This window comes from Gopherus flavomarginatus, chromosome 1, assembly GCF_025201925.1.
Source record: "Gopherus flavomarginatus isolate rGopFla2 chromosome 1, rGopFla2.mat.asm, whole genome shotgun sequence".
Lineage (NCBI taxonomy): Eukaryota > Metazoa > Chordata > Testudines > Testudinidae > Gopherus > Gopherus flavomarginatus.
Window position 1 is genome coordinate 25948184 of NC_066617.1, and position 26659 is coordinate 25974842.

A 26659-nucleotide genomic window follows, 5' to 3' on the forward strand; every position below is an offset into this window, starting at 1 on the left:
CCAGAGATAGCTACAGTACTCAGGTTTAAGAATCTGATGTGTCTCCCAAAATCAGAGAGAATGAGGTGTGAAACATGGTGTCAGAAATCTTAAAAGAGCAACACTACAATTCAATACTACAGAACCCGAACTACCAAAAAGAAAATCAACCTTCTGTTGGTGGCATCTGACTCAGATGATGAATATGAATGTGAGTCTGTACACACTGCTTTGGATGCATACAAATGTTTAGCATATCTGGCATGTAAATACCTTGCAACATCAGCTATACCAGTGCCATGCAAACACCTGCTCTCCCTTTCAGGTGACATTGTAGATAAGAAGCAGGCAGCATTATCTCCTGTAAATGTAAACAAACTTGTTTGTCACAGCAATTGGCTGAACAAGAAGGACTTAGTGGACTTGCAGGCTCTAAAGTTTTACACTGTTTTATTTTTGAGTGCAGTTACATAAAAAAAAAATCTACATTTGTAAGTTACACTTTCATGATAAAGAGCTTGCACTACAGTACATGTGTGGGGTGAATGGAAAAATACCACCTTGTTTATTTTTTACAGTGCAAATATTTGTAATAAAAATAAAGTGAGAACTGTACACTTTGTGTTTTAATTGAAATCAATATATTTGAAAATGTAAAAAACATCCAAAAATATTTAAATAAATGGTATTCTATTATTGTTTGACAGTGTGATTAAAACTGCGATTAATCACAATGATTTTTTAAATCTTGCGATTAATCACAATTAATTTTTTTTTAACTGTTTGACAGCCCTAGCTGGAATACTAAGTATTCACTGGTTTGCTTTAAAATCTGCATGCCTTCAGCAAAATGATACAAGTTGTTATCCAAGAATTCTATTTCCATTTGCTTCCCCACATCCGAATTTCATTTCTATGAAGGACTCCACCAATAAGGGACTGCTGGATTGCTGCTCTGCTCTTTGACTTCACTATGTAGCTCTTTAAATCAGAACACTGGAACTTCTTTTGCTGCCATGCAACAGCAACAATTGTGGCTTCAATAGCATACAGCATATTCTGAGTAATTGAAAAACTGACCTTTTTAAAGAACGTTACATACTCATATCTAGGAGAACATTCACATTGGTGGATCCTCTCACAATAGAACCTGGAGGTAGAATCAAATTCTCTTGTCTGATCAGAGTTCCCCTCATATGGGCTAATGGACTTATTGGAGACAATGGTAAAAGAAGCAGGGATGCAGTCTGAACTACAACATGGAGAAAGCACTAGCATCAACACAGTGATGACTAAAAGTGCAAACAGATTGCTGGAAAACAGCCTGCCAAATCTCTGGCAAGAAAGCTTTCTTTCTCACATAAGAGGAAACCACTAGTTTCCTAGAAACATGTACCTCCAAAGGAGGTGGTTGCTGCATAATGGGGCTGCTTTTGGAAGGCAAAATAGAAAGCAGCAAAGCTCTGCTATGATGGGGTGTAAGAGCATAGCAACAGACCAATTATCCGTATTGTGGACCTGCCCCCAAGATGTGAAAAACATGCTAAATCAAATCGCAATGATTCCCAAAGACAGTTACTTCACAGGAATATTTTTAACAAATGTCATGAATTATTAATATTGACAAGATCACCACTAAATTCCAGTGATCCAGAATGAGTTCAGAAGAAATAAGCTCAATGGAAATGTTGGCAAATCAGTTACAAAAAGGACTTTTCAGAAAAGAACATACCTCCACAGGGTAGTGTTTCTTATAATGGTGAGATTTTCTGTTTCGAAGAGCACAGTCACTAGAAGCACGTTCTACATTACGGCGTAAGGGATATCCAGATTCAGGTTCCTCCTCACTTGAAACTTCATCAGATACATTTGTTACTGTCCTGTGTGTATCCTAGACCAATTAACAATTTAGTATTAGTAAATCACACTATTTTTTCATAATGGTCTTTTAATTCATCTTAAATACTGCAATCAATTTTCTCTCCTCAATTCTTTTAATTAAAAAATATTTAATAATCCCCTTTTGTTGAGTAGGGCATAGAAAACAGTTTCCCTCTTTAGGTTATTGACTGCATGGAAAGGTGATACTAGAGGCAATGTACAATAGAAGATTAACATACTCCTAGGTGATTAATCATTGCACAGCAGTCGTATGTCAGGCAAATTTATACTATACTGCAGAATGGATTCAAGATATTTATGTTCCAAGTAATGTTTTAGGTGAAATTACAGCAACCCCAAATGGTGCATGACAGTGACCTCAAAAGAAAAGAAAGCAACATTCTATTCTTGGTTTTGTCCTCTCAAACACAGTAGTTTACATTATTGACAGCTTTTTCCAATCTTAAAATTTAATTTATTTCTACAACCTGTCCCCCCACACCTAAAGAAGTGTAAACTAGTAATCAACTATGAAATGCTTGGACTGTGAGCATATATCATTCCTAGGTTTCATACTAACGTAGATGTGGCCCCCACAAAAGGAGAATGGTACGATGGACCACCAAGAAACTTTCAGTTTTTATTCTAAAGGGTTTCTTTTTAAGAAAAATATTCTAGTTTCATAAAGAACAAGAATGAAAGTCTCTTTGGCTTCTGCCTTCCCATTTCTAAATTTCCAAGGATGATTTTTACTTTAGTGTGCTGTCAGGGAAAGAAGCATTCAACAGCTGATTGTTGTTTAGTCATAAAGACTATTTGCCTACTCTCCTACAGATTAATGGTTGCATAAGTAATGTTAAGTACAACTGTTGCATTTGTTTGTATGGGGTTACATGTTGCTCACTGGGTAACTGCAGTTTCTCTGGTTGTGCATGTAACTTTTGGACTTTGAAGCAATGACATGGTAGCATTGCACAGGGTACAATTCATTGGGATGAGCATGGGTGGCACGTTAAACTTATTATTTTGTCCACTGGATTGCGACTTTGGATGGGTGGTCCTGAAATTAGGGTTTAGAATAATGTTGTGGCAATGAGTGGGTCTCACAAATCTGTAAAAATTAGAATTTGCAGTAATGCCTTTTTTCCCAGCAAATCAGGCATCAGGCCATTGTTTGTAGTGAAGGGAATTGGTTCAGGCTGTTTCCCCATCACCTGCAATGCACAGAAGGCTTTGGCTAGGCCTGAGAATAAAATAGCTTTATTAAATGCATTGGGCTTATGGTCTGATTAGGTCTTCCATAGGCATCGACTTCTGCTCCCACCAATGGGTGCTCGATCCCTCTCTGCCTCTGGCCCCGCCCCTTCTCCACCCCTGCTCCGTCCCCATTCCAACCCCTTCCCCAAAGTCCCTGCCCCAACTCCACTCCCTCCCTGCCCCTATTCCAACTCCTTTCCCAAATCCCTGCCCCGGCCTCGCCTCTTCCCCTGAGCGCACCATGCTCCCGCTCCTCCCCACACTTCTGGAGCTTGCTACACCGCCAAACAGCTGTTTGGCAGCAAGGTGGGAAGTGCTGGAAGATAGGGGGAGAAGTGGGGATGTGGCACGCTTAGGGGAGGAGGAGGAGGAGGAGGGAGCGCAGGGGAGGGGAGCTTAACTGCCGGTGGGTGCAGAGTACCCACTAATTTTCCCCCTTGGGTGCTCCAGCCCCAGAGCACCCACGGAGCTGGTGCCTTTGAGGTCTTCAACAGTTGAGTTGTTCAGCATTTGATTACTGAAAATTGGGAAAGTCTGCAATAGTATGACATGAGTGTTGCTTGTGCATCTTAATATACTGCCAATACTGGTTGTCTTTTTAGATACTGTGCTTGTTGTTCCAAATTACAATATTGCAGGCATTTGGACAAAAGGCTAATGCTTCTGTGCATCCTTATTGAACTCTGCCATTCTCAAGATTTCTTTTAACAAAGTTATTTAAAGGAATAAAAGGCAACTTAATTTAAAAATAGATATTAAACAGATAAGTCATTCATTAAAATTATAGTAATGGCTATTACCTGCTCTTAAAATTGTTTGTTCATAAACCCTGTTTTCTGAAGTTTTTTCTTGTTAGCTGCAAGAGTTCTGCTTTGAAGCAAAACATCAAGACTCCTTAATCAAGAAAAGCTTTTAAAATAGACTTCAAAATGCTGAATTAGCAGGATTTAGCGACAAGTGTGTCAATAATGTTTTCTGATTTCTTTCATAAATAATGAAAAATACTTTTTCTGATGTTAATAGGTGTAATGGGAAATGTCACAAGTTTATATTTCCATAGAAATTAATTTACCTCAACAAGACTTTTTTCATAGTTTATTCTAAATTTAGAGAGATCCTTGTTTTTCCAAATAAATAGATTATATACATATATAATTATCCAGAAAACTGTTTATGAGTGTATAAAAGGTGTCATGAGAGCTTGGAACTTCAAAAACGTGCTCACCATTTGATTGACGAAAAGCAATATAAACCACATGGAGGAAACTGACTTTTTCTAGAAACATTTTCAAAAAAGTCTTATTTTGTCTTCAACATACTATAAATGATAACGATGCCACCAGAGCAGATAGCGATATATCAGTGAAAGCATCCTAAAATTTCTCAGTAAATACAAATTAAGTGTGCCAGTCAGTAGAATGCACATCAAGGGACATGATCAAGGACAAGCATGAAACTCAAAACTACCGTATACAAATATTCTAAATCTCACTTGCCCAAGTGTATCAAAACCTGAACTAGGTGTACAGAAAGAGTGCATACGTTACACTTTCTATGGATCCTATCTATGGAAAATCCCAAAACGGGTCCCTCCTTAAAAAATGTGTCTCGTTGAATGAAGCCAGTGTCTCTCTGAAACTTTCCTAAGGCAAAAATTTCTGTTTTACCACCATCACCTTCTAGGAGGTAGAATAATAGGCTGCTCCTCATTTGCTTCCCTTCGCTTTCCTTAAATGCTGCACTTCCAACTCTTCATGTACCAATAATGGTAGAGTTGTTTTGGAGGAGAATGAAGTAAGGTGAAATAGGAGAACTGAGAGCTACCAGATCTAACCAGCCAAGCTCCAAGATGAGCAACACATCCTTCCTACTCATTATGCTCTGCTTTCTGAAGACTATCTTTCTTCTCTCCAATCCCCTTGGTGCTCTGCATTTCAGAGTGCCTCTTCACTTCCTTGGGGAAGGGAAGGAAAGAAAACACTTGCAGATCTCAGCACTTAACAAGAGAAGGGGAAGGAGAAACCACGAACCCTTTGAAGGTATGGAGGTTTGTCTGAATTTTGGAAACCATCATTACTGTGAAATGTGTCCAACTGTAGCCAAGAAGCAGACCCATTACAGAGAAAAATCTAACAGTGGCAGGTGAGGTAGAAGCAAAGCCTTCTAATGAAGGCTAAAACAAATAAGAAATACAAGGACACATGGTGAGTCAAGTTAAAGAAAATCAGAGAACCTAGAAGTCAGTAAAATGAGGTTCCTGTGGTAGGAGTTGAGCCATAGATATGCACTTGCCCAATCCTGGGTGACTAGTGCTACTGGGGTTCTCCCATTGTGTCTCTGGCAAAATAGTTATGAAGTAGCACTCGCATAAGTTACCACAATTTAGATATAATAAAATACTTCTGAAAAGCAGTATTTTTGCCTTTGGGATGGCCTACGTTGTTCAACATAGTATGTAATTTCCCAACACATTTTGCCAGAGAAAGAGGACTCCAGAGATCACTACAAAAAGGTTTAAAGTCTTTTATGCAAAATTCAGTTGCTTGCAGTGCATTTTGTCTACCTGTAGATATTTTTCTTTTATTTCTTTTTATTAAAATATTGCCTTGAGATTTTGGTGGAGATTTCTTCTTGAAGGAAGAAAATATTGATAGGACAGTGAAGAGAAAATAAGGAAAAATTTAAGAGCAAGAAACCCAGAACTACATCTTGCACTTAGGCCCTTAGTATCCTAACACAAGTCGTCTTTTTTTTTTTTTTTTAAGTTTAAAAAACACAGGGTCAAAATATAAACGGGAACCTATCTAAACTGCTGTGGTAATATGGTGTGCATATAATTGGACACAGTACTGTTAGTTATGAAACAATGAACCATGCTTACTTTGTGAGGACTATGATTGTTGTATGCGTTTCTCATAGTTCCTGTGCTCCAACCTCCCTCTTCTGGCCTAATCACTTCACAGTGAGGCTCATGGGTCTGTACTCCATCTTCACTGCTTTTAACTGTCTTTTTCCCATCAAGGGAGACATAGCCATTATCAGTCTCTGTTGATTTATCTATTGAATTCTTGGCTTTCTTTGATCTAGATTTAAAAAACAAAACAAGAACAAACACGCACATAAAATTACTATATGACTGTTATTGTGTATGTCCTTTCTTACCCTTCTCCCCCAACTATTTTGACTGCATTGTTGAGATGGATGAAAACTAGTAATCTAAATCTGATTCAGTAGTATCTATGCTACTTTTCACCATTTAAAGCTTATCTGTTACAACTGAAGGAATATAGAATACCAAATGAAACATCCAGCACATGAAAGAATATATATTACGGTACTGAAAGAAGAGATAAAGACCAAGAAAAGTTGTATTTTACCAGGCTTTATAACAGCAACTTGACAAAGCCAACTGCAAGTTCTGAATGGAATACATTTTTGTATCACATTTTTGTATCAAACCGAAACGTAAAGGAATGCCCAAATAGCTGTTGATTCTCAGGAATTTTTAACTGGTACTGATTGAAATTAAAATTTCATATTCCTTGCATACTCTTGCATGAAGCATTAATCAATCATATATTGAATTAAAATGAAAACAGCTATCCAAAAGTTTAACTTTTTGGCCTACCTTCATTTTGCTTCATCATCAATTTAAAAGTTTATGCTAATTAGGAGATTTTCAGATGCGTAAACCAGGTTGCTGCAGTCTCCCATATTACCTGGCAACAGTATGACTATTAGTGTTAAAGTTCCTAGCCTAAGTCTTCCCCTGACAAAGCACAAAAGAGCAGTGCAAATATATATAGCCTATTTCAAATGACACACTAATTGGAGGCAGGAAGGAGGTAGGACAGAAAAAGAGAGAGAAACTAGAAATTAGAATAATTCTAGTTCTACAACCCTTAGAATAATCTTCCCTGTCCTGTGTGCTTCTCTTCCCGTCCTACACGCCGACATATCTGAGTAATCAGCAGACATAAGTGGAAACTCTAAAGAATGGCTTACAACAGTGGAGTTTGGATGACTGCACTTCCAAATTACTACCTGGTATGTACGGTGGCTTCCAACTGATAGTAGTGGTGAACGTGTGAAGGAAAAAGAGCAGGTGGCTAATTTATCAACCGATGAGGCAGATAGCTCAGACCTGCAAGCCCTTGAGATTGACACACTTTGGACATGTCTTACAGGCACTGTTGGATCAAAATCTTTACCCAGTGAGCAATGGAGATCTTGTAACAGAGCAAGGTGGTACAAAGCTATATGAAGTAGGTAAACACCTGCATTTTAGATTTCTGGATTACAAGTGTATGTCCAAACCATGAAGCTTTCTTGTGGAAGTAGAGGGCTCTGGACACAAGGTAGGTAAGACATTAAGTTACGTGAGTTCTTTCTTCTGTATATCCCCTTTATTGAGAGAGAAACTGGTGGTGCAACTGGACCACCACTATATCTCCCTGTATTTGGATCATAATAAGGCTCCTCTCGAAGAACTCCCACTGTTGGCAAGTAACCTTCATCTGAACTTTAAAAGTATGAAATAAATTTGTGGGGCCATACGGGGGAGGCAGAACACCCCTTGATCTGGAAAATGTGATGTTAGAATGGAGAAACGGGGAAACTGAGCTCTCCCACCTACAAGCCAAAGTTATGGCAACTAAAAACACTTCTTTCAAAAAAACCTTCATAGGTTCAAATAGGGGACTCAAAACACATTAAAAACTAAGTACTCTAAATAATAGATTATGTTTTGGCTATTGTAAAGAAAAGAATGCATGTTGCTTCAGGCAGGGTTTGGGATGCTTCACCCTGCTACCCAAGGCAGACCTGTGTATTGTAGAACTTGCTCAAGAGGGAACTTGTAGAGAATTCACCTTAAGGCTTATCAAGAACCATTGAAGGATGCAGGAATAAATGTCATTGCCCTTCTCTTTCCCAGAAATAAGATTTCAGATCCTGGATTATACTAACAAACAAACAAAAAAAACCCACAACCTCCCCTCCCCCCCTCGAACACACACACACACACACACACACACACACACACACACACAAAAAACACACTTGTCTAAGTTCTAGAGTCATTCAAATTTCCAAGTCATCAGAAACAAGTTCTGGACCGATTAACTGAATGAGGCCCTAGGTTAAGAGATCTTTTCTGGGAAGCAGATTCAATTGCCAGGAGATGGCCACTCATGTGAAACAGATTATGAAGTTACCTAGAATCACCAAGATGATAGCTGTGCTGTCTGACTTTTGTTAAAAATCTAGGGAACAGGAGAATGGTGTGACTGAAATCAGAAGCCTATTTCCAATCTGGAGAGAACACATTCATCTCAAGGAGTCCAGGGTTGAAATTCCTGGATAAGTGTTTAATTAACTTTGCTACCTTCTTAGAGATACCCCAAGCCCATCAGATGGTTGCCCCAGCCTTTCGCAAATTTCCTGAAATAACTGAGGTTGTAAAGGGGACTCCTGTTGTGTCATCCAATCTGTTATGACTTTATCCTTGCCAGAAGCAGATAAAACTGGACCCCTGCTCAAGCACAGAAAACTTGCAATAGGAGATGAGGTCTGCAAGTTTTCCCTTCCACTTACATCCACCACTATAGCCTGGCTGTTGCACTGGACTTTAATATGACAATAAGCTAACAGCAATTCTTAAGGAAGACAAGCTAAGTGAATCCAAGAACTTAAGAGTCAGAGACTTTAAGATCAGAAGGGACCATTATGATTGTCTAGTCTGACCTCCTGCACAACGCAGGCCACAGAATCTCACCCATCCATATAGGTTAGAGTTTTATTACAGGTGCCTGTAAAACTCCTAACCTATGTCTGAGCTACTGAAGTCCTCAAATCATGGTTTAAAGACTTCAAGGTGCAGAGAATCCTCCAGTAAGTGACCCATGCCCCATGCTGCAGAGGAAGGCAAAGCCCCCACAGGGCCTCTGCCAATCTGCCCTGGAGGAAAATTCCTTCCTGACCCCAAATATGGTGATCAGCTAAACCCTAGGCATGTGGGCAAGACTCACCACCCAGACACCCAGGAAAGAATTCTCTGTAGTAACTCAGATCCCACCCCATCGAACATCCCATCACAGGCCGTTGGACATATTTACCGCTAATAGTCAAAGATCAATTAATTGCGAAAATTAGGCTATTCCATCATACCATCCCTTCCACAAACTTACCAAGCTTAGTCTTGAAGACAGATATGTCTTTTGCCCCCACTACTCCCCTTGGAAGGCTGTTCCAGAATTTCACTCCTGTCATGGTTAGAAACCTATGTCTAATTTCAAGACTAAACTTCCTGATGGCCAGTTTATATCCATTTGTTGTGTCCACATTAGTACTGAACTTAAATAATTCTTCTCCCTCCCTGGTATTTATCCCTCTGATATATTTATAGAGAGCAATCATATTTCTACTCAGCCTTCTTTTGGTTAGGCTAAACAGGCCAAGCTCTTTGAGTGTCCTTTCATAAGACAGGTTTTCCATTCCTCAGATCATCTTAGTAGCCCTTCTCTGTACCTGGTCCAGTTTGAATTCATTCTTCTTAAACATGGGAGACCAGAACTGCACACAGTATTCAAGATGAGGTCTCAGCAGTGTCTTGTGTAACGGGTACTAACACCTCCTTATTTTTTACTGGAAATACCTCGCCTGATACATCCCACGACCACATTAACTTATATCATATTGGCGGCTCATAGTCATTCTGTGATCAACCAATACTCCGAGATCCTTCTCCTCCTCTGTTACTTCCAACTGATGAATCCCCAGCTTATAACAATAGATCTTGTTATTAATCCCTAAATGCATAACCTTGCACTTTTCACTATTAAATTTCAGCCTATTACTATTACCTCAGTTTACAAGGTCATCCAGATCTTCCTGTATGATATCCTGGTCCTTCTCTGTATTGACTCTACCTCCTAGTTTTGTATCATCTGCAAACTTTATTAGCACACTCCCACTTTTTGTGCCAAGGTCAGTAATAAGATTAAATAAGATTGGTCCCAAAACTGATCCCTGAGGAACTCCACTAGTAACCTGTCTCCAGTCTTACAGTTCACCTTTTAGTATAACCCACTGTAGTCTCCCCTTTAACCAGTTCCTTATCCATCTTTCAATTTTCATATTGATCCCCGTCTTTTCCTATTTAATTAATAATTCCTCATGTGGAACCATATCAAATGCCTTACTAAAATCGAGGTAAATTAGATCCACTGTGTTTCCTTTGTCTAAAAAATCTGTTATTTTCTAAAAAAAGGAGATCAGGTTGGTTTGGCACGATCCACCTTTTGTAAAACCATGTTGTATTTTGTCCCAATTACCATTGACCTCTATGTCCTTAACTACTTTTTCCTTCAAAATTGTTTCCAAGACCTTACATGCTACAGATGTCAAACTAACAGATCTGTAGTTACCCGGCTCCAGGGGCCGCTCCAGGCCCCAGCACGCCAAGCGCGTGCTTGGGGCGGCATGTCGTGGGGGGTGCTCTGCCAGTCACCGGGAGGGCGGCAGGCAGCTCCAGTGGACCTCCCACAGGCGTGCCTGCGGAGGGTCCACTGGTCCCGTGGCTTCGGTGGAGCATCCACAGGCATGCCTGCGAGAGGTCCATTGGAGCCGTGGGACCAGCGGACCCTCCACAGGCACGTCTGCGTGAAGCCGCGGGACCGGCGACCGGCAGAGCACCCCCAGAGGCGTGCCACCATGCTTGAGGTGCCGAAATGGCTAGAGCAGCCCCTGCCCGAATCACTTTTCCCCCCTTTCTTAAAAATAGGAACTACGTTAGCAGTTCTCCAGTCATATGGTATAACCCCTGAGTTTACAGATTCATTATAAATTCTTGCTAATGGGCTTGCAATTTCATGTGCCAGTTCCTTTAATATTTTTGGATGAAGATTATCTGGGCCCCCTGATTTCATCCCATTAAGCTGTGCGAGTTTGGCTTCTACCTCGGATGTGGTAATATCAGCCTCCATAGCCTCATTCCCATTTGTCATCCTGCCATTATCCCTAAGCTCCTCATTAAAAACTGAGGTAAAGTATTTGTTTAAATATTGGGCTAGGCGTAGATTATCCTTAACCTCCACTCCACCCTCAGTGTTTAGTGGTCCCACTTCTTCTTTCTTTGTTTTCTTATTTATATGGCTATAGAACCTTTTCCGATTGGTTTAATTCCCTTTGCAAGGTCCTACTCTACATGGCGTTTGGCTTTTATCCCTACATGTTCAGACCTCAATAAAATAGCTTTCCTTGCTTATCCCTCCCATCTTCCACTTCTTGTAGGCATTCTGCTTTTTCTTAATCACCTCTCTGAAATGCTTACTCGTCCAGCTTGGTCTACAACTCCTGCCTATGAATTTTTTCCCCCTTTCTTGGGATGCAGGCTTCTGATAGTTTCTGCAGCTTTGACTTGAAGTAATTCCAGGCCTCCTCCACCTTTAGATCCACAAGTTCTTCAATTCAATCCACTTCCCTAACTAATTTCCTTAATTTTTTAAAGTTATCCCTTTTAAAATAAAAAACTCTAGTCACCGATCTATTTTTGTTTATCCTTCCATTTAGTTTGAACTGAATTAGCTCATGATCACTCGAACCAAGGTTGTCTCATACAACCATTTCTTCTATGAGGTCCTCACTACTCACCAAAGCCAAATCTAAAATGGCATCCCCTTCTTGTTGGTTCAGCAATTACTTGGTGAAGGAATCCATCAGCTATTGCATCCAGGAAAATCTGAACCCATTATTATTATTAGTACTTGTACTCCAGTCTATATCTGGGAAGTTAAAGTCTCCCATGATCACACAATTCCTGTTAGTATTTACTTCATTAAAAACATTAAAGAGATCTCTATCCATATCCAAATCAGATCCCGGTGGTCTATAGCACACCCCAAGCACTATCCCAGAGGAGACTCTAGTAGCTTTCTTCCCCAAAATGATTTTTGCCCAGACAGATTCTGTCTTATCTATTCCATCACTTCTTATTTCTTTACAGTCTACCTCATCATTGATATACAAACCTTCATCACGTTTGCCTTTATTTCTGTCTTTTCTAAACAGCACATACCCTTCAATACCTGTACTCCAGTCATGACTACTATTCCACCATGTTTCTGTTATCCCTATAATATCTGGTTTCACTTCCTGCACCAGTAACTCTAGTTCCTCTATTTTGTTACCTAGGCTCCTCACATTGGTGTACAAACATCTTAATTTTTTCTGTTTAGTTTCACTCACATTCTTTACTCGATTAGGCACAGACATTGTACCGCCAGTATCACCTATTAGACTGGTATCTACACTACCCCCTTCCTCCTTATGTCCATTCTCCTACCCACAACTGTATCCTTTCTTACTTCATTTTCGTCTCTCTTAATGTTAAAATCTGGTGTGGAAATTACCTGAATATCTCCCAACCATCTCCCCTAAATTCCTAGTTTAAAGCTCTCAATCAGTTGTGCCAGCCTCTATCCTAGAAGTCTACTTCCCTCCGTACTCAGGTGAAGTCCATCCCAAGAGAACATTCCTCTGTCCAGGAATGCCTCCCAGTGGCCATACATCCCAAAGCCCTCCTTATAGCACCACTACCTGAGCCATCTGTTGATCATCATAATCTTGTCAGACCTTTGTTGCCCTTCTCTAGGAACAGGCAGAATCCCACTGAGATCACCTGAGCCTCGATTTTCTTAAGTGTCTTCCCCAGCCTGGCATAGTCTCCCTTGAGATGTTACAGCGAGAATCTAGCCGTATCATTCGTTCCCACATGAAGGGCAATCAGTGGATTCTTTCCCACTACCGTTAGGATCCTCTTCAGCCTCAGGTCCACATCCCACGTTAGCACCCGGCAGACAACACACCCTTCTGTTCTCTGGATCAGCTCTGGTTACAGGCCTGTCTATTGTTCCCCAATCATATAGACCTGCCTTTTCCTGGTGATGTTGTGATTCTCCAGTCTATCCTCTGTTCCATCTGGCTGCAAGTCCTCTCAATTCCTGTTCTCCTTTGCAATCCTCTGCAACCCATCCTGAATCCTCTTGGGGCTCATATTTGGTGTTCTCTCTATTGACTCTTTCCATCTTCCTATAGGACTAGCTGCTCTTCTCTTCTTCCTTGCCCTCTCACCTTCAGTGACCATCTGCTGTGCCTCTTCTTCATTTTCCAACTCTGCAAACCTGTTCCTGAACTCTAAGAGAACCAGGCAGAGGAAAAGATGGGCTAATGGAGGAGAAATAATCACATGCTTCCACTGTCCACTTTCCTCACCCAGCAGTCTCCCCTCAGAGTTCTTTGGTCCTGCTTTCATCTGCAAGTCTGAGCTTTTCCTTTCAGCCTCCTCACGTCTTTGCTCCATCATCTGCTCGAACTCCCTTCTAAACTCAGAGTTTCCACCTGCATCTCCAATCCTCCAATCTTTTCTTCCATCAGCTCTATCAGGCGACACTTCATGCTGATGGAACTCTTTTCAGGTAGCCTCTCCAGGATCATGTACATACCGCAGCTTCCACATCCAGACATCTTCAATGTGTCTTCCACGGCTTGGGTTACTACCATTGCTACCTCTATCTGTCATAGCCTTCCCACCTAAGTGCTGCTAAGTCCCCAGGAAAAACACAAACCAAATCAAAACCAAAACACCACCACCTACAGCAAAACAAACGCTCAACAAGCACCACAACACTGCCAGAACACCACATACTCCCTTCACTAGCCTGTCTGTTCTTCTGCCTCATTCTCCTAGTCTTCCCTGAAAACTCCCCCTCAAACTGCCCTGTTTACAGCTCTGTTTGCTGGCTCCTGTGCCTCTGAAAAACTAGTGGAGATTATCTGCATGCCCAAACAAATTAGCTCCTGGAAGGAGGACAAGTGGGACTTCTACCAGTTTGATAGATACCATGACCCATAATATTTTTGTTTGTCTGTGTCAATGGGCTGGATGAGGACAGAGGCTGAAAGTGCCTAGAGCAAGAAGTCATCCTGGTAGAGGTATACATGACACCCCTCCTGGTGCCAACTGGCTATGAGGATGAAGAGTCTCTTCATAAAGACAGGGAGTAAGGATGAATGAAAAGAAAGAGCACAGAATTTGAAATGAAGAATATCCAGGGTAAAATATAGGTAACAGTATTGGGCAGAAAAAATGGAGATATCAAAGTCCATCTTTCAGGCTGACCAAATGATGAAAATCATTCTGCAACCTGAGATACATGAGAATTTCTATGAAAAGCTTCTTCTGAAAGATCTGAGGGTTGAGAAAATGAAGATCTAGGATCAGACTGAAGCCTTCAGCTGCTTATAAACTAACATGTATTGATAGTAGAATCTCCAGCTCCTCTGTGCAATGAGGGCGCAGGAGGGAGGAAGAGAGACAGAGGAGGAACTAAACAAGCGGCCTGCTGATGAATGAAATCTTTGATTTCTGCTCCCAAATAGGGCAATGTCACTGTAATTACAGGCCAGGCCATAGCCAAAAGCCTCAGAGATCCCAGGTCTCTGTAAATCCGACTTTGACCACATTGTAACAAAATTGCTTGACAAGAGCCTGCAAAGAAATGAAGACGGCCCCCAATAGGAAAAAGCCGATAAAGGGGATTGGGTTAGCTAATCTTTCAGTGATACTATTTTGGAGGCTGGGAGGGATAGGCAAAGCTAAAAAAAACTGCTGGTGGAAGAACTACACCTAGAACAGGAATGGCAGAAGCAACAAACCCCTTTCACGGCTCAAAATGCTCATAGGTTCTGTTCAAATGTTTCTCCCTCAAAGAGTTTTAACCCTTTCGGGGTTTGTAGACATGTTTAGTTCTAGCTCCCACCTGAGTATGGCAGTTCCTCAGCCAAATACACCAGTAACACAACGTAGATAGACCCAGGCACGTAGCAGCTATTCTATAGCCATTAAAGGAGTCCTGAAAAAAAGACAGAGCACCTTGAGTAGAATTGGACAATTTGCCCAAGGCCTTCATGACTTTACTTGAAGAAGAAAGAGAGAACATGGTCAGTGGGAAGTCAGGAAAACTTGCCAGTGCTATCTGGAAAGGAGTCATCTAAAATTGAATCTTACCATCCAGTTGCCCTAGAAGTTTATGGGAACCAATGCAATAGAGTTAACTGTAGAAGAAAGTAGGTCTCAAGACCACCAAGAATACTACTTTCCTGGTTATTTTCCCAAATAGCTTCTGACAGAGACCCATGAAGGAGAGAGTTCTCTCTGGGATTTGGACAGCTGTGGCAAGAGATGGAGCTGTGACAGAGGAATGTATTTTTATAGTCCTGCTCTTCTTGACAATTTTTCATGACTACAGTTTCTCAAGGCTCTTTCCTCTTATTTGAACGCAGAAGTGCCCCTGGCATAGTAGGGGCTGAGCAGAGTAGTCACTTATGAACCAGATGAATCAGAGGAGTAGCTAGGTACAACTTTATCAAAGGGATCTAGAGTCTAACTGTGTTGGAGAAATAGAAAAGTTTGGTTCATTTGTGTTTGTTTTGGGCTCTTGCTTACAATTATAAGGCCTCAGTCTGGGAGTTCAAGCAGACTCTGCTAAGCAAGATTTTTTCAAGAAAGGCATTCCCCAAAAGCATTTTGCTTCACAGGGGGTTTTGCCTCAAGAGGTATTCCCCAGAAGATCCCCTCAACACTATAAGAGAAATCATGCTGTAATATTTTTGAAGGACTATTCTATTCTTCTATGATTTGACTTTTTTTTTTGGGGGGGGAGGGGGCACAAAATGCTTCAGCACAGACGGATGTAGTCTTGGGATTGCCTATTTTAGTCCTCACTATGGATGTAAACAGTCCCTGCTCCAACAGATGTACAATCTAAAAAAGACACAGGCAGCTGAGAGTGAGGGAAAAGGATGTAATATGCACATAAAGTGATGGGGTGGTGATAGACACTTTTTTGTTTTGTTTTAAGGAGGAGGATATATTTTGTTTCAGTAAAAAATATTAAAATTACCCCAAATCACAATGAAGCCCTTTTGACCATATTTCTCCTTCATCAATTCCCAGTTTCAATTCCACTGTTTTTATGTCCTTCTCTCCACACTTGATGAACAATTTATTCATGAGATAAATCAAACAGACATACAAGTTGACTGAGCTAGTCATTTTGTTATGTTGTCTATGATGTCGATCTACAGGATGAATTTAAAATAAGGGCAGTGGATTGGCAGATCAGTTCATGGAAGGGCATTCCATGTATAGTGTGAGTGTAAAGGACAGAACAGAGATGGTTGTGGAAAACTGGGGATAAAGTGGGAATAATTTGTGAGACTGGGGGTGTGACAAACTAGGGTCTTTATTCACATTGCTCTTCAGTTTCCTTCACTTTAATTTTTTTTAATATAGTGGTTTAATATAAGTGCCACTCCATGCCCTCCAGTATGCAAAAAGCAGACAAATGAGGAAGAACTGAGAATTAAAATTATTTAGTTGAATGACAGAACTTGCATCCTACTTACTGCCTGACAGACAGAACCATAAAGCTGATAGTCAGGTTTACTACTGGGTAATATGGGAGCACAGAAATATGAAAATTATTGTTTCTGATGTAGAATATATGACTACTTCTAAAGGATAACCTTACTAAAAGCTTAAAGAGAAGAAAAGATGGCAAAATTTTCTACACTTGCAGTAAACACCTTAAAAAAAAAAAAAGCCTCTGAAGACTTACTTGTAGGCTGCTTTTTTCATAATACCAATGCTTTAGCCTGTATATATATTTATTTTAAAGTTTCTAAATACAGATGAGACTGATGAAGTCCACTTGAACACACTATTGAAGCTTTAGAAAAACATGTAAAACTACCCAATATAGGTATATTAAAATTTTGCTTTGGTGCAGTTCTACGGTGTTGAAATTAGTTACTTAATAGATGAAGAGTAGACTAGAGAGATGGAAAGGGAGATGCCTATGAAACCTATTATTTATGTTTATGGAAAATGGATGATTAAGCATAGGAAAGAAAGTAAATAATCAACCCTCTGGTGCTAGCTGGCCTAGTTTGCAAGTGAATGAGCTTCAAGAAGTCCCAAGAATCAACAATGAAGAGGCTGAATAAGATAAAGGAACAATAAGAGGGAGGCAGAAGCAGTTCATTTTAATGTACTAAAACAGTATTTTTGGTATCTTTTCTTCTTCATAGCTACAGTAGTTGAAAAGAAATGCAAATCTCATGAAACACACAGTTAGTAGAAATTCAGTATAATACAAGACAATTAAGTGCTCAATTCAGATCAAGTCTACCACAAACAACTTGCTAAAATTAAATGTTAAATAATATTCAGGTAATTCAATTCCTTAGAGCCTTTTTCTGTGTACTGTATATTAATAAAGAAGCAAAGCTCATTAAATGTCTTCTGGCACACAGAGCATCAAAAGTATTAAATGAAATAAGTAGTAATGAAATATGAAAAATTCTTTTAGACAGTGCACAGAATAAAAAAAATGCAAAAGCATAACCAGTGAGACTCTGCTATTCCATGACTTATTGAACTGATGCATGAGGTACACTTGTGATAATTCTTCCAACTTTGATTCGAAATGCATTCATAGGCCTGTAAAGTTTAAAAAGGTGCTGGTTCAACTAAACATGGTTTTCCCCATGATCAACTTTCACTGCAAAGATCAGGCTAGACAGGTTTGAACATCCTGTAAACATTTACAGGAACTGGAATTGGGATTAATGGTCACACTGGAAAGTATTATGCACTTGCTTCATGTGATCTTTCCCAGAAAAAACAGTTTGAACTTGAAAAGTACTGGGAAAGAGCAACCCCAAAGTACTCTCCAAAAACCACATTATTTCCCTTTTTTTTCCCCACTGCAATGTGCTTTAAACATTGGGGAACATGTGTAACTCTCTATTAGAATATTAATACATGTTTATTATAGATTACTATATGAAGTGTGAAAAATCTAAAGGAAATAAAGTGTATGTATAGGGGGATGACATGAACATTTGTAGGAACATGAAGGTGTCTTGCGATTTACAGACATACCAAAAGATAGGACAGGCCAAGCAGTATTTGACATGGTCTTCTCTCTGGATTAGCTAGAGAAAAGTGTTAAGGAAGGCTTAAATAAGGTTTCTGGAAGATAGATTTTCATTATCATAAATTGGAGGAAGTAAGGAAGGAGAGACTAAAGAGTAAATCTTCTTTCTGAAAATGGAGAAATATTCTGCTCCCTTTACTTTCATTTGTGCTGATCTTAAAGATTCTCTCCTGACACAATCCTAGAGTTGTTCAAAATTCAGAACTGAGGTGTTACATTTTGTGTGTTCTTTGAAACAGATACTAACCTTATTTATTATGAATGTGTACAGAGCTTAGCTCAATGGGACCCCAACCTGGTTGAGATGTCTAGGTAATATCAAAATATAAATAATGAATGATACAATTTGGACAAGGTTTCCCTCACCAAAATGATATTCAAGACTGGGTCAGAATTTCATAGATTCCTTCTTGTGCTGGATGAAAATCAAGTACTAAATGTTCTACAAGCTATTAATGACATTGGACTCTGCTATTCAGAAAGGATATGTTTCAAACACTTACAAATTATTTAGGTCTGAATGTATGTATATATTTGATAAAAACTGTTTTCACTCTATTGTGTATTTCAATTTATGTTATACTCCAAGAACACCACATCCAATTCTGTAAATACAATCCACTGCTTCAATCAGCCATTATAATAATATACAAAAACAATGAACTAGTAATGTGGGGGAGAGTGCTGGGTGGGGAACCATGAATTCTGTTGTTACTGTGTAAATTTCAGCCTTTCTTGGAAGAATCACTGGGGCTCACTTCCTCCACACTCATCTCTCAAAGATTCTGCATTGTGAACTTCCTGCTTCAGAATGCTGGACTTCTAGAGCCTTTAAATACTGACCTGTATATTTGCCAGAGAAGAGTGACATTGCTAGAAATCAATAAGAGGCACTCCATCCCTCCAAGAGTTGTGTATTCTGTCTCTTCAATGCTCTCAGCCCCTGGTATAAATACTCTGCACAACTACTAGATTGGTGGCCAGCCCCACTTCTTGACCAAACTGTATACATTTAATAGTGTTTCTGATACTTTGTTCTAAAAGAAGTATAGTTGTCACCTTTGGAAATTAAATTCTGATGGAAGACAAGACTGTTGGGCAACATGTTAAACTGCTTAATTTTATTTCTTTCAAAATACTAACACAAAGAGATGAAAGTTTTAAAAAGAAAAAAAAGCATTGAAAAATCCCAGGTCCTAGATGCCATTGTAACACTGACAGACCTCGGTTGTCAGTGGGTGGGATTGAACCTGGGACCTCTGGAGCTTGGTGTATGAACCAAAAGCCATATGGCCGTTAACTAAGGCTGTAGAGCAGACTCATTAATCTCTAAGTGATCTCAGTGCCATTAGATGGGACAGAGCACTACACCCAGTAGGTGTGTGGGTTACATCATTACACAACACTCATTATTATATACAATATTGTAGGTGTTCAGGGGGGTGGGGGGAACACATGCAAAACATTTCCTCTATAGAGGAAAAAGTGCAAGGGATTGACTGAACAGCTTATACACAGTGAATCATGCAGGTGAACATCTGGGAAACAACGTTAACAATTCCTTTGGTACAGAAAAAAAAAATCACAAATCAAATTCAGTTCAATTTGTTCCATACCAAAGGCTATGCTAGAAGCAGTATTTTCTGCACTGGTAGCTCTGTGGCAGTAGTAGAGCAATAGCATGAAACTTCACTACAGCTAGCTTCCATGATTCTCTGTGTTGACTGCAATTAGACCCTTCTAACTAAGGAAAATGGAAGTAATCATGTACAGCGAAATGTTGAATGTACCTTCAACTACAGTACTAAGTGCTTGTCTACATGGGAACATCCAGGAAAGTGAATCCAAATTAACGAACGGTGTGAATTTGAAGTGGCTTTGTTAAGCTGCATTAAATCCCTGTGTGGATACTATTATTCAGAATTAAAAGTAGCCTTAATATGGTTTAGTATAGTTCTCTTAGTGAATTAAGCTAAACTGAGTACAAACCTACCTGAAACCAGTGAGTATGCACTCAGCACAGCTCAGCCCTGCCTCCACTACTGCTACCCATACAACCGCAGCTAAGCTGCTATTTACACTCATGCTAGGTTGATGAAAGCAAATGCTAAACGTGTACACAAGCAAGGGAATCACAGACCCCAGCTCATAGTGTACACAAAGACAACCTGAGCCTTCCTAATGACCTAATAATAGTGCTATGCAATGTGCCATACGAGACGTAGGTTAGATTTGAGTTTTCAGTTTCCTCAGATGGGCTGTCGAAGAAGCTCCAGCCTTTCGCGCGGGGGGGGGGGGGGGAAGAGGGCGTAGCAAGTTCTTCTCATTGCTTATAACCCTGAGATTTGATTAAATGATGTAAATAAGCTCTAAAGTGAGACACAGACAGCCCTGCTTGACTGGAAATATTGCGTATGTGATGCTGACCCTTGAGAAAGTGAGGGGAAATTTTGAGTTGCCACAGGCCTGATCCTGTGTGGTGCTAAGTGCAGTTGATTTCTATGAGAGTTGAAGATATTCAGCACTTTACACAATCAGCTCCAGATGTGCTGGAAGAGACTGCATGAAGCACAATTCATTTAGATGTGGGCTTAGTCAAAAAGATCACCCGTTTGATTACTTATACTTTTCAAAGCCAGTTTACTTTACATAATGAAAAATGTAAATAAAATGTATATAAATTTAAAATGGGATAGAATTGCCAGTGCTTTAAAATATCTAAAAGCCTGCAGCTCAATATGAAGCTCCTGGTAATTAACTTTAGAACACCAAATAAACTTTATCAGAGTTTAAGAGCACAATCACAAATATGAAAGATGTTAGTGTAGTAATATTAAGATGAGACTTCCACCATAAAACATACATGTAGGAAACTGCAGTATCCCTTTTCTCAATTTTAGATCACCTTCCATTACATACCATATTTTGAACCATTTCTAAATGCCTCCCAATTTTTAATGCAGTTATATAGTGCACTTGCATTTGGATTCTAGAGAGCTATTAAATGTTTTTACATAAGTTTTCCCAAGGACCATCGTTTGGATAGATTCGTTTTTTGCAAAAGAAATAGGCTACTGAAGGGCACAATAACTATACTTTCCCTCCAATCGTATAAAGGCTTAATTTAAAAAAAAGAACTATGCAAGTTGCAGTTCATTACTTTAAGTGTTCTATGGTCCTTGCTGAACAATAAAAGCTCACAGGTATTTGACACCTTGACCTTTTTTTTTTTTTTTGCAGGCATAGAGTTAGAGCAAAGAAATATATTCATTTGAATTTGTCATGCCATGGAATTCCATTGCCACCAGTAAGTTATTCTCTGACAGGATTTAAAAATAGGGAAACTGAAGTGTCTTACCTTTGATAGGCCTTATATCAGGGCCCGAGGGCCATACTGATGTTGCAAAACTGTATGGAGGGCCGGGTAGGGAAGACTGTGCCTCCCCAAACAGCCTGGCCACCCCCCCCATCCACCCTCTCTCACTTCCCGCCCCCTGACTGCCCCTCTCAGAACCCCCGACCCAACCAACACCCCTCCCCTAACTGCCCCCTCTTGGGACCTCACCCCCTATCCAACCCCCCTGCTCCCAGTCCCGACTGCCTCAACTCTTATCCACACTCCGCTCCGACAGGCCCTCTGAGACCCCACACCTATCCAACCCCTCTCCCCCTCATTCCCCGACCCCTATCCACACCCCTCCCTCCTGACACGCCCCTTGGGACTCCCACGCTAATCCAACCCCCCCGTTCCCCATCCCCTGACCACCACCGCCCTCCGAACCCCCGCCCCATCCAACCACCTCCTGCTCCCTGACTGCCCCATGCCCCCTATCCAACTCTCCGGCCCCCTTACCATGCCGCTCAGAGTAGCACGTCTGGGAGCCATGCAGCCTGACCAGAGCTATGCACGCTGCGGTGCTGCCCTGTAGAAGCTCTCAACCAAACCGCCCAGAGAGCTACCTGCGCTGCTGCAGGGTAGGGGAGACAGCAGGGGAGGGGCTGGGGGCTAGCCTCCCATGGGCCGGATATGGCCCACGAGCTGTAGTCCAGCTCTGCCTTCTCCCTCAAGCATCAAACACATTTGTAAAACTAAGCCATTAATTTTGTATTTCACTGGAATTAGCCAAAATAAAGACTAATGTCTACACAAGCTCAAATAATTCAGAGTATGTTAGGAAAACAGAAAAATATTCTGTTTGGTAGAAAAACATTTGATAGAAATATAGATCAAATATTACTTTTTCAGAAAAGGGATAGCGCATATCTAAGACATACATAGCCTTAAATAAATACAAACCCTGATAAAAAGAAAGCAGCATGCCAGATATCTCTGAAGACGTTGCCAATACTGTAAGGGGTGCTTGTACCGTAGCTCTGCACTGTTCCCTCCTGTGTGTTATCTGTGGTACTAGAGCCATCTCCTTCCCTATGTACTTCCAAATGTGCTGCTTTCCTCAATTTCCTTTATCAGAAAAGATTAAAATTGGAAGGCATCTTTATAAATGTAATCCATTAGCTCTATACTGTGTTCAACAATTTTTGTAAGCATGCAAAATAAGAGACTTTTCAAAACATATTAATGTAGTAATTTACCATTTTGTTTTAATAAATATTTTAAAACATTCAGCACATTAGAACTGTCCATTTTCATTATATAATTTCTTCTAGACAAAAAAAGTAAATTGACTAAACACTAAAGGCTCAAATCCACAAAATGTACTATTGTGAGTAGTTCCACCAATTTCAACAGGATTACTCATAGCAGTAAACCCTATTCATTTAAGTGTTGGAAGGATGGGGCCCATGTTTGTGGTTGCACTGTTTTTCTTTTAATTTGGGCCTCCAACAGGAAGATTATTGATCAGTATTGAGTACTGAATAATATAAGTTTACATTCATATTTACAGAACAGTCTCTACCAATATTCAGTGACACACAATTAGAAGCAAAAAGGTTCAATACACAGACAAATAAAAGGTGAAATCACAAGACTAAAGTTTTTAACAATCACTTTTAAAGTTTAGTAAATATATACACAGTACTCAAATTTCTTACAAGACAACGCATATCATACACCATTGTAGACAAAACCTTGCGAAATGGTTCAGAGATCGTATATTCCAAAATAATTTCATGTACTCATGATCCTAACTGATAGAAAACATTTTAGTATAGACTGTACCTTCTTCTTTTACCCCCTGTGCTAGGTGGTGGTTTAGGAGTTCGTGTTGAAACAATCTGGCAATGCACAGTTCCAAGTAGCAACATTAGCCATATTGGCCCAATTACTTCAGTCAGAGGTATGTTATGTGAGCTTGCTGCTGTATAGAATAATACTATTGCGGCAACTGCAAAAAAGGAAAAAAACATTCAGTGTCTGAATTGTCTTGAATTGCTCTATTGGTCAACTAACATGGATATTTCACAAAATAAAAAAAACCTGTTCACATCTCTAGAGATCCTTTTCCACATCCTAACTGCTCTTCACCTAACTCACTCAAGCCAAATATATCCTCTGATACAACTTGCATTGCTAAATGACAGGTTGCAGATTCTACTCTAATCTTAGAAGTAGAACCACACCCATTCTGATATCTTAATTATATGCTGCAAATATAGATGTCATTTCTGACCCAGACACATGGAAACAATTTCCAGGTCTGGTGATCTCAGAGGATAATTGGAAGAAATCTTTAAAAGGATTACTAGAAGATTAAAAATTACTAACAACTATAGGACAGTATCACTTATTCATACTGTCACATCTATTACAAATTTATCTTCATCTGTATGTAGACCACAGCATGGCATGTTTACACATGTTTTGGAATTGTAATAAAATGGATCAGTGTGTTCAATATTATAGGACATTTTTTATTATATCTCACAAACACCACGAGTCCTCTGAACTAGAATGTCAGCTTGTTTCATGGAAAGTGTCCTGGTGCAACTATTTCTTACAGTTGGTCAGAAGAAACCTGTATAAACTGAAAATTGATGCATCAAGAAATGTGTCCCCTGTGAAAACTTTTAAACTAGGAATTGTTCATGCTTCCAATAAAATTTTTGAGCTGCATAACTCATGGAATCCAACAGTCAGAACAAAGCTCATATATAATTTATTAAAACTGGCCTCTGTGTGAAAGTTACGAACAAACTCATTTCTTTAGCAACAGCAAATATTGACTGAATAAGAGGTAATACAGGATCAACCCTGATCATACAGCCACAGTGAACATTTTTTCCATTTTAAATCACATTTCCTAATTGCTTGTCTTCTAGAGTTAAGTAAAACATATTGTACATCTACAGAGAAAGATTGCTCTAATTCTGCCAGAGTCCTATCGCCCATATTGTCAGATGCAATGAAAGCAGATCTCGATAGTATATTTTCCATTGCTGCTATGACACAAGTAAGTGTCTATAATTCCCTTTGGAAAGAAGGCACAAGTCCATCTACCACTGCTATCTTGGCTGCGCTGGGACAATAAGTATCATCCTGGCTGATCATCTTCACAATCTTCCACATTAGAAGGAATGGTGGGAAAGCATACATCAGATCTGTATCCCAAATTAGGAGGACTGTATCTGTTAGAGAGTGAGCATCTGGCTCCTGCTCTTGAAAAAGAGAAAAGAAGGGCACTTAAGTGTTAAATCTTCTGGTAATTAGATCTTTATCTGAAGTACTAAAGTGGCTATGAAGCCACAAAGTATCATTTGTGCATCTGGGAAAAGTATCTGTGTAGCTGGTCCACTGCTCATTAAGAGACTGTGTCACATGCAGAGCTACTGTTATATTGTCTGCGGACACTTGAACCATTGATCTTTGCACTGGAGTACTGAATGATCTGACCAGAGAGAGGAATGATCTGAGTGCTAACAAATTGCTCTCAACTCCAGAACACTGATATGAAGGCAAGACTCCTGGTGATTCCAGAAACCTCTTGTTAAAAGTCTCCAATCAGAGGCACAGGGACACAGAGGTACCTACAGTGGAGCATTCATAGGGACACTACTTGAAGATGAACTTTTGGATGTATCTGTTCAGCCCTGGATCTAGGATGGGACGAAGACCTCCATCTTTCTTTGAAATTAGGAAACAGTGGGAGTAGGAACCCCAATTTTTGAGATTTTCCCGAACCTTCTCTACTTCTCCCTCCATTAATAGAGTGTAGATTTCTATTCTTAACACCAACTTTTGACAGGGATTCATGAAAAGAGAGGGAGAGAGAAGATTTCAAACTGTCCTTTTATAATATCCAAAACTCATCTGTCTACAGAGTCTTTTGCCACTTGCTGTAAATATGACACAAAGAGTCTCCAATTGTTAGGGGAAGTGAATTCAAGGTTGTTTTGTTGATCTTGAACTTCATGTCACACCTGCACTCTAACTGCAGGTACAGAAGCAATGGAGGACAAATTCCTTTGTCTCATCATGGATTTACAGGGATGTCTTTTATATTGCTACCAAGAATCAGTGGATTGCCATTGTAGCTGCTGGTAGTGTGTGCCTTTGTTGAAATACAAAGATGAAGAATAAAGTGGACAATGTTTCCTTTGCTATTTGAAGGCAGGTATAGGAATTTCCCTCTTAAAAGGCTGTGAGAAACCCTGATGTATAGCTGTTGATCTTGTCTCTCATTTTCTCTAAGACTCCATTTGTTTTAGAACTAAAGTCCATCCCCTTCAAGTGGAAGATCTTGAATATTTGACCTTGTTTCAAAGATTCATTTTAAAGTGACATGCATGATACTATAGTAAATTCTTCTAAATTAAATGTGTGTGTATATAGATACACACACACACACACTCTTATGTTTTCAATAGTTTAAAAAAGGAAGGTCCCTTTGTGGATATTTGTTGGGATACATATTTGCATGGTTTTACCGTATGTTAACATCCTTTTAATCTGATTTTAGGCTGATGAGTATATTACATGAAAAAATACACCCAACTATCCACAGATTGCATCTACCCAGAGTAAAATCTCCCCAGTGATTTAAAATATACCCAGAATGCACAGCTATTACAGAACCTAAATTCATCATCAATTATGGATTTTAAATACAATTAGAAACAGGGTGTATAAATAAAGGCAAGCAAAAGAAAGTACTACTGGGAAGTGGAGCAAGAAGTTTGGGCAGCAGGGAAAAATGGTGGAGAAAACAGTTGACCAGCATTGCTACTGGAAGGGTGAGGATGAGGTGATTTTCCTCAGGGCTCAGAGTTCTGGCATTCCATGGATGTTCAGAAAACTCTTAATATTCATATTTATCAGAGAGAGGATGGAAGCACAGCACAGATTTCACTGTTCAAGTGGAAGGGGTGCTAAAGTGGCTTTAAGCCACCATTATGCCCTCCCAATCCTGGGTTGTTCCATGCCCCCCTGTGTAATTTAGAAAGCCACGAAGCCAATTCCCAATGCCTACTGGCCACAATGCTGTGTGCTGCAACCTATGGTCTCTCCTCCTCCTTTTGCC

General features: G+C 39.9%; 1 protein-coding gene across 6 annotated transcripts in view; it reads right to left on the reverse strand.

Moving 5' to 3' along the window:
• The window catches only part of PHTF2 (putative homeodomain transcription factor 2), a 196127-nt gene that overhangs the window by 73923 nt on the left and 95545 nt on the right, over nucleotides 1-26659 (reverse strand). For 5 of the 6 annotated variants that reach the window (XM_050936870.1, XM_050936868.1, XM_050936869.1 and 2 more), the window contains 4 exons: nucleotides 23362-23527; nucleotides 22477-22641; nucleotides 5999-6200; nucleotides 1712-1870 (listed from right to left, as the gene is read on the reverse strand). In XM_050936870.1, coding sequence (XP_050792827.1) covers nucleotides 1712-1870; nucleotides 5999-6200; nucleotides 22477-22641; nucleotides 23362-23527 — 692 coding nt within the window. The remainder of the gene's footprint in view (nucleotides 1-1711; nucleotides 1871-5998; nucleotides 6201-22476; nucleotides 22642-23361; nucleotides 23528-26659) is intronic. The other variant, XM_050936871.1, reaches the window with a different exon arrangement.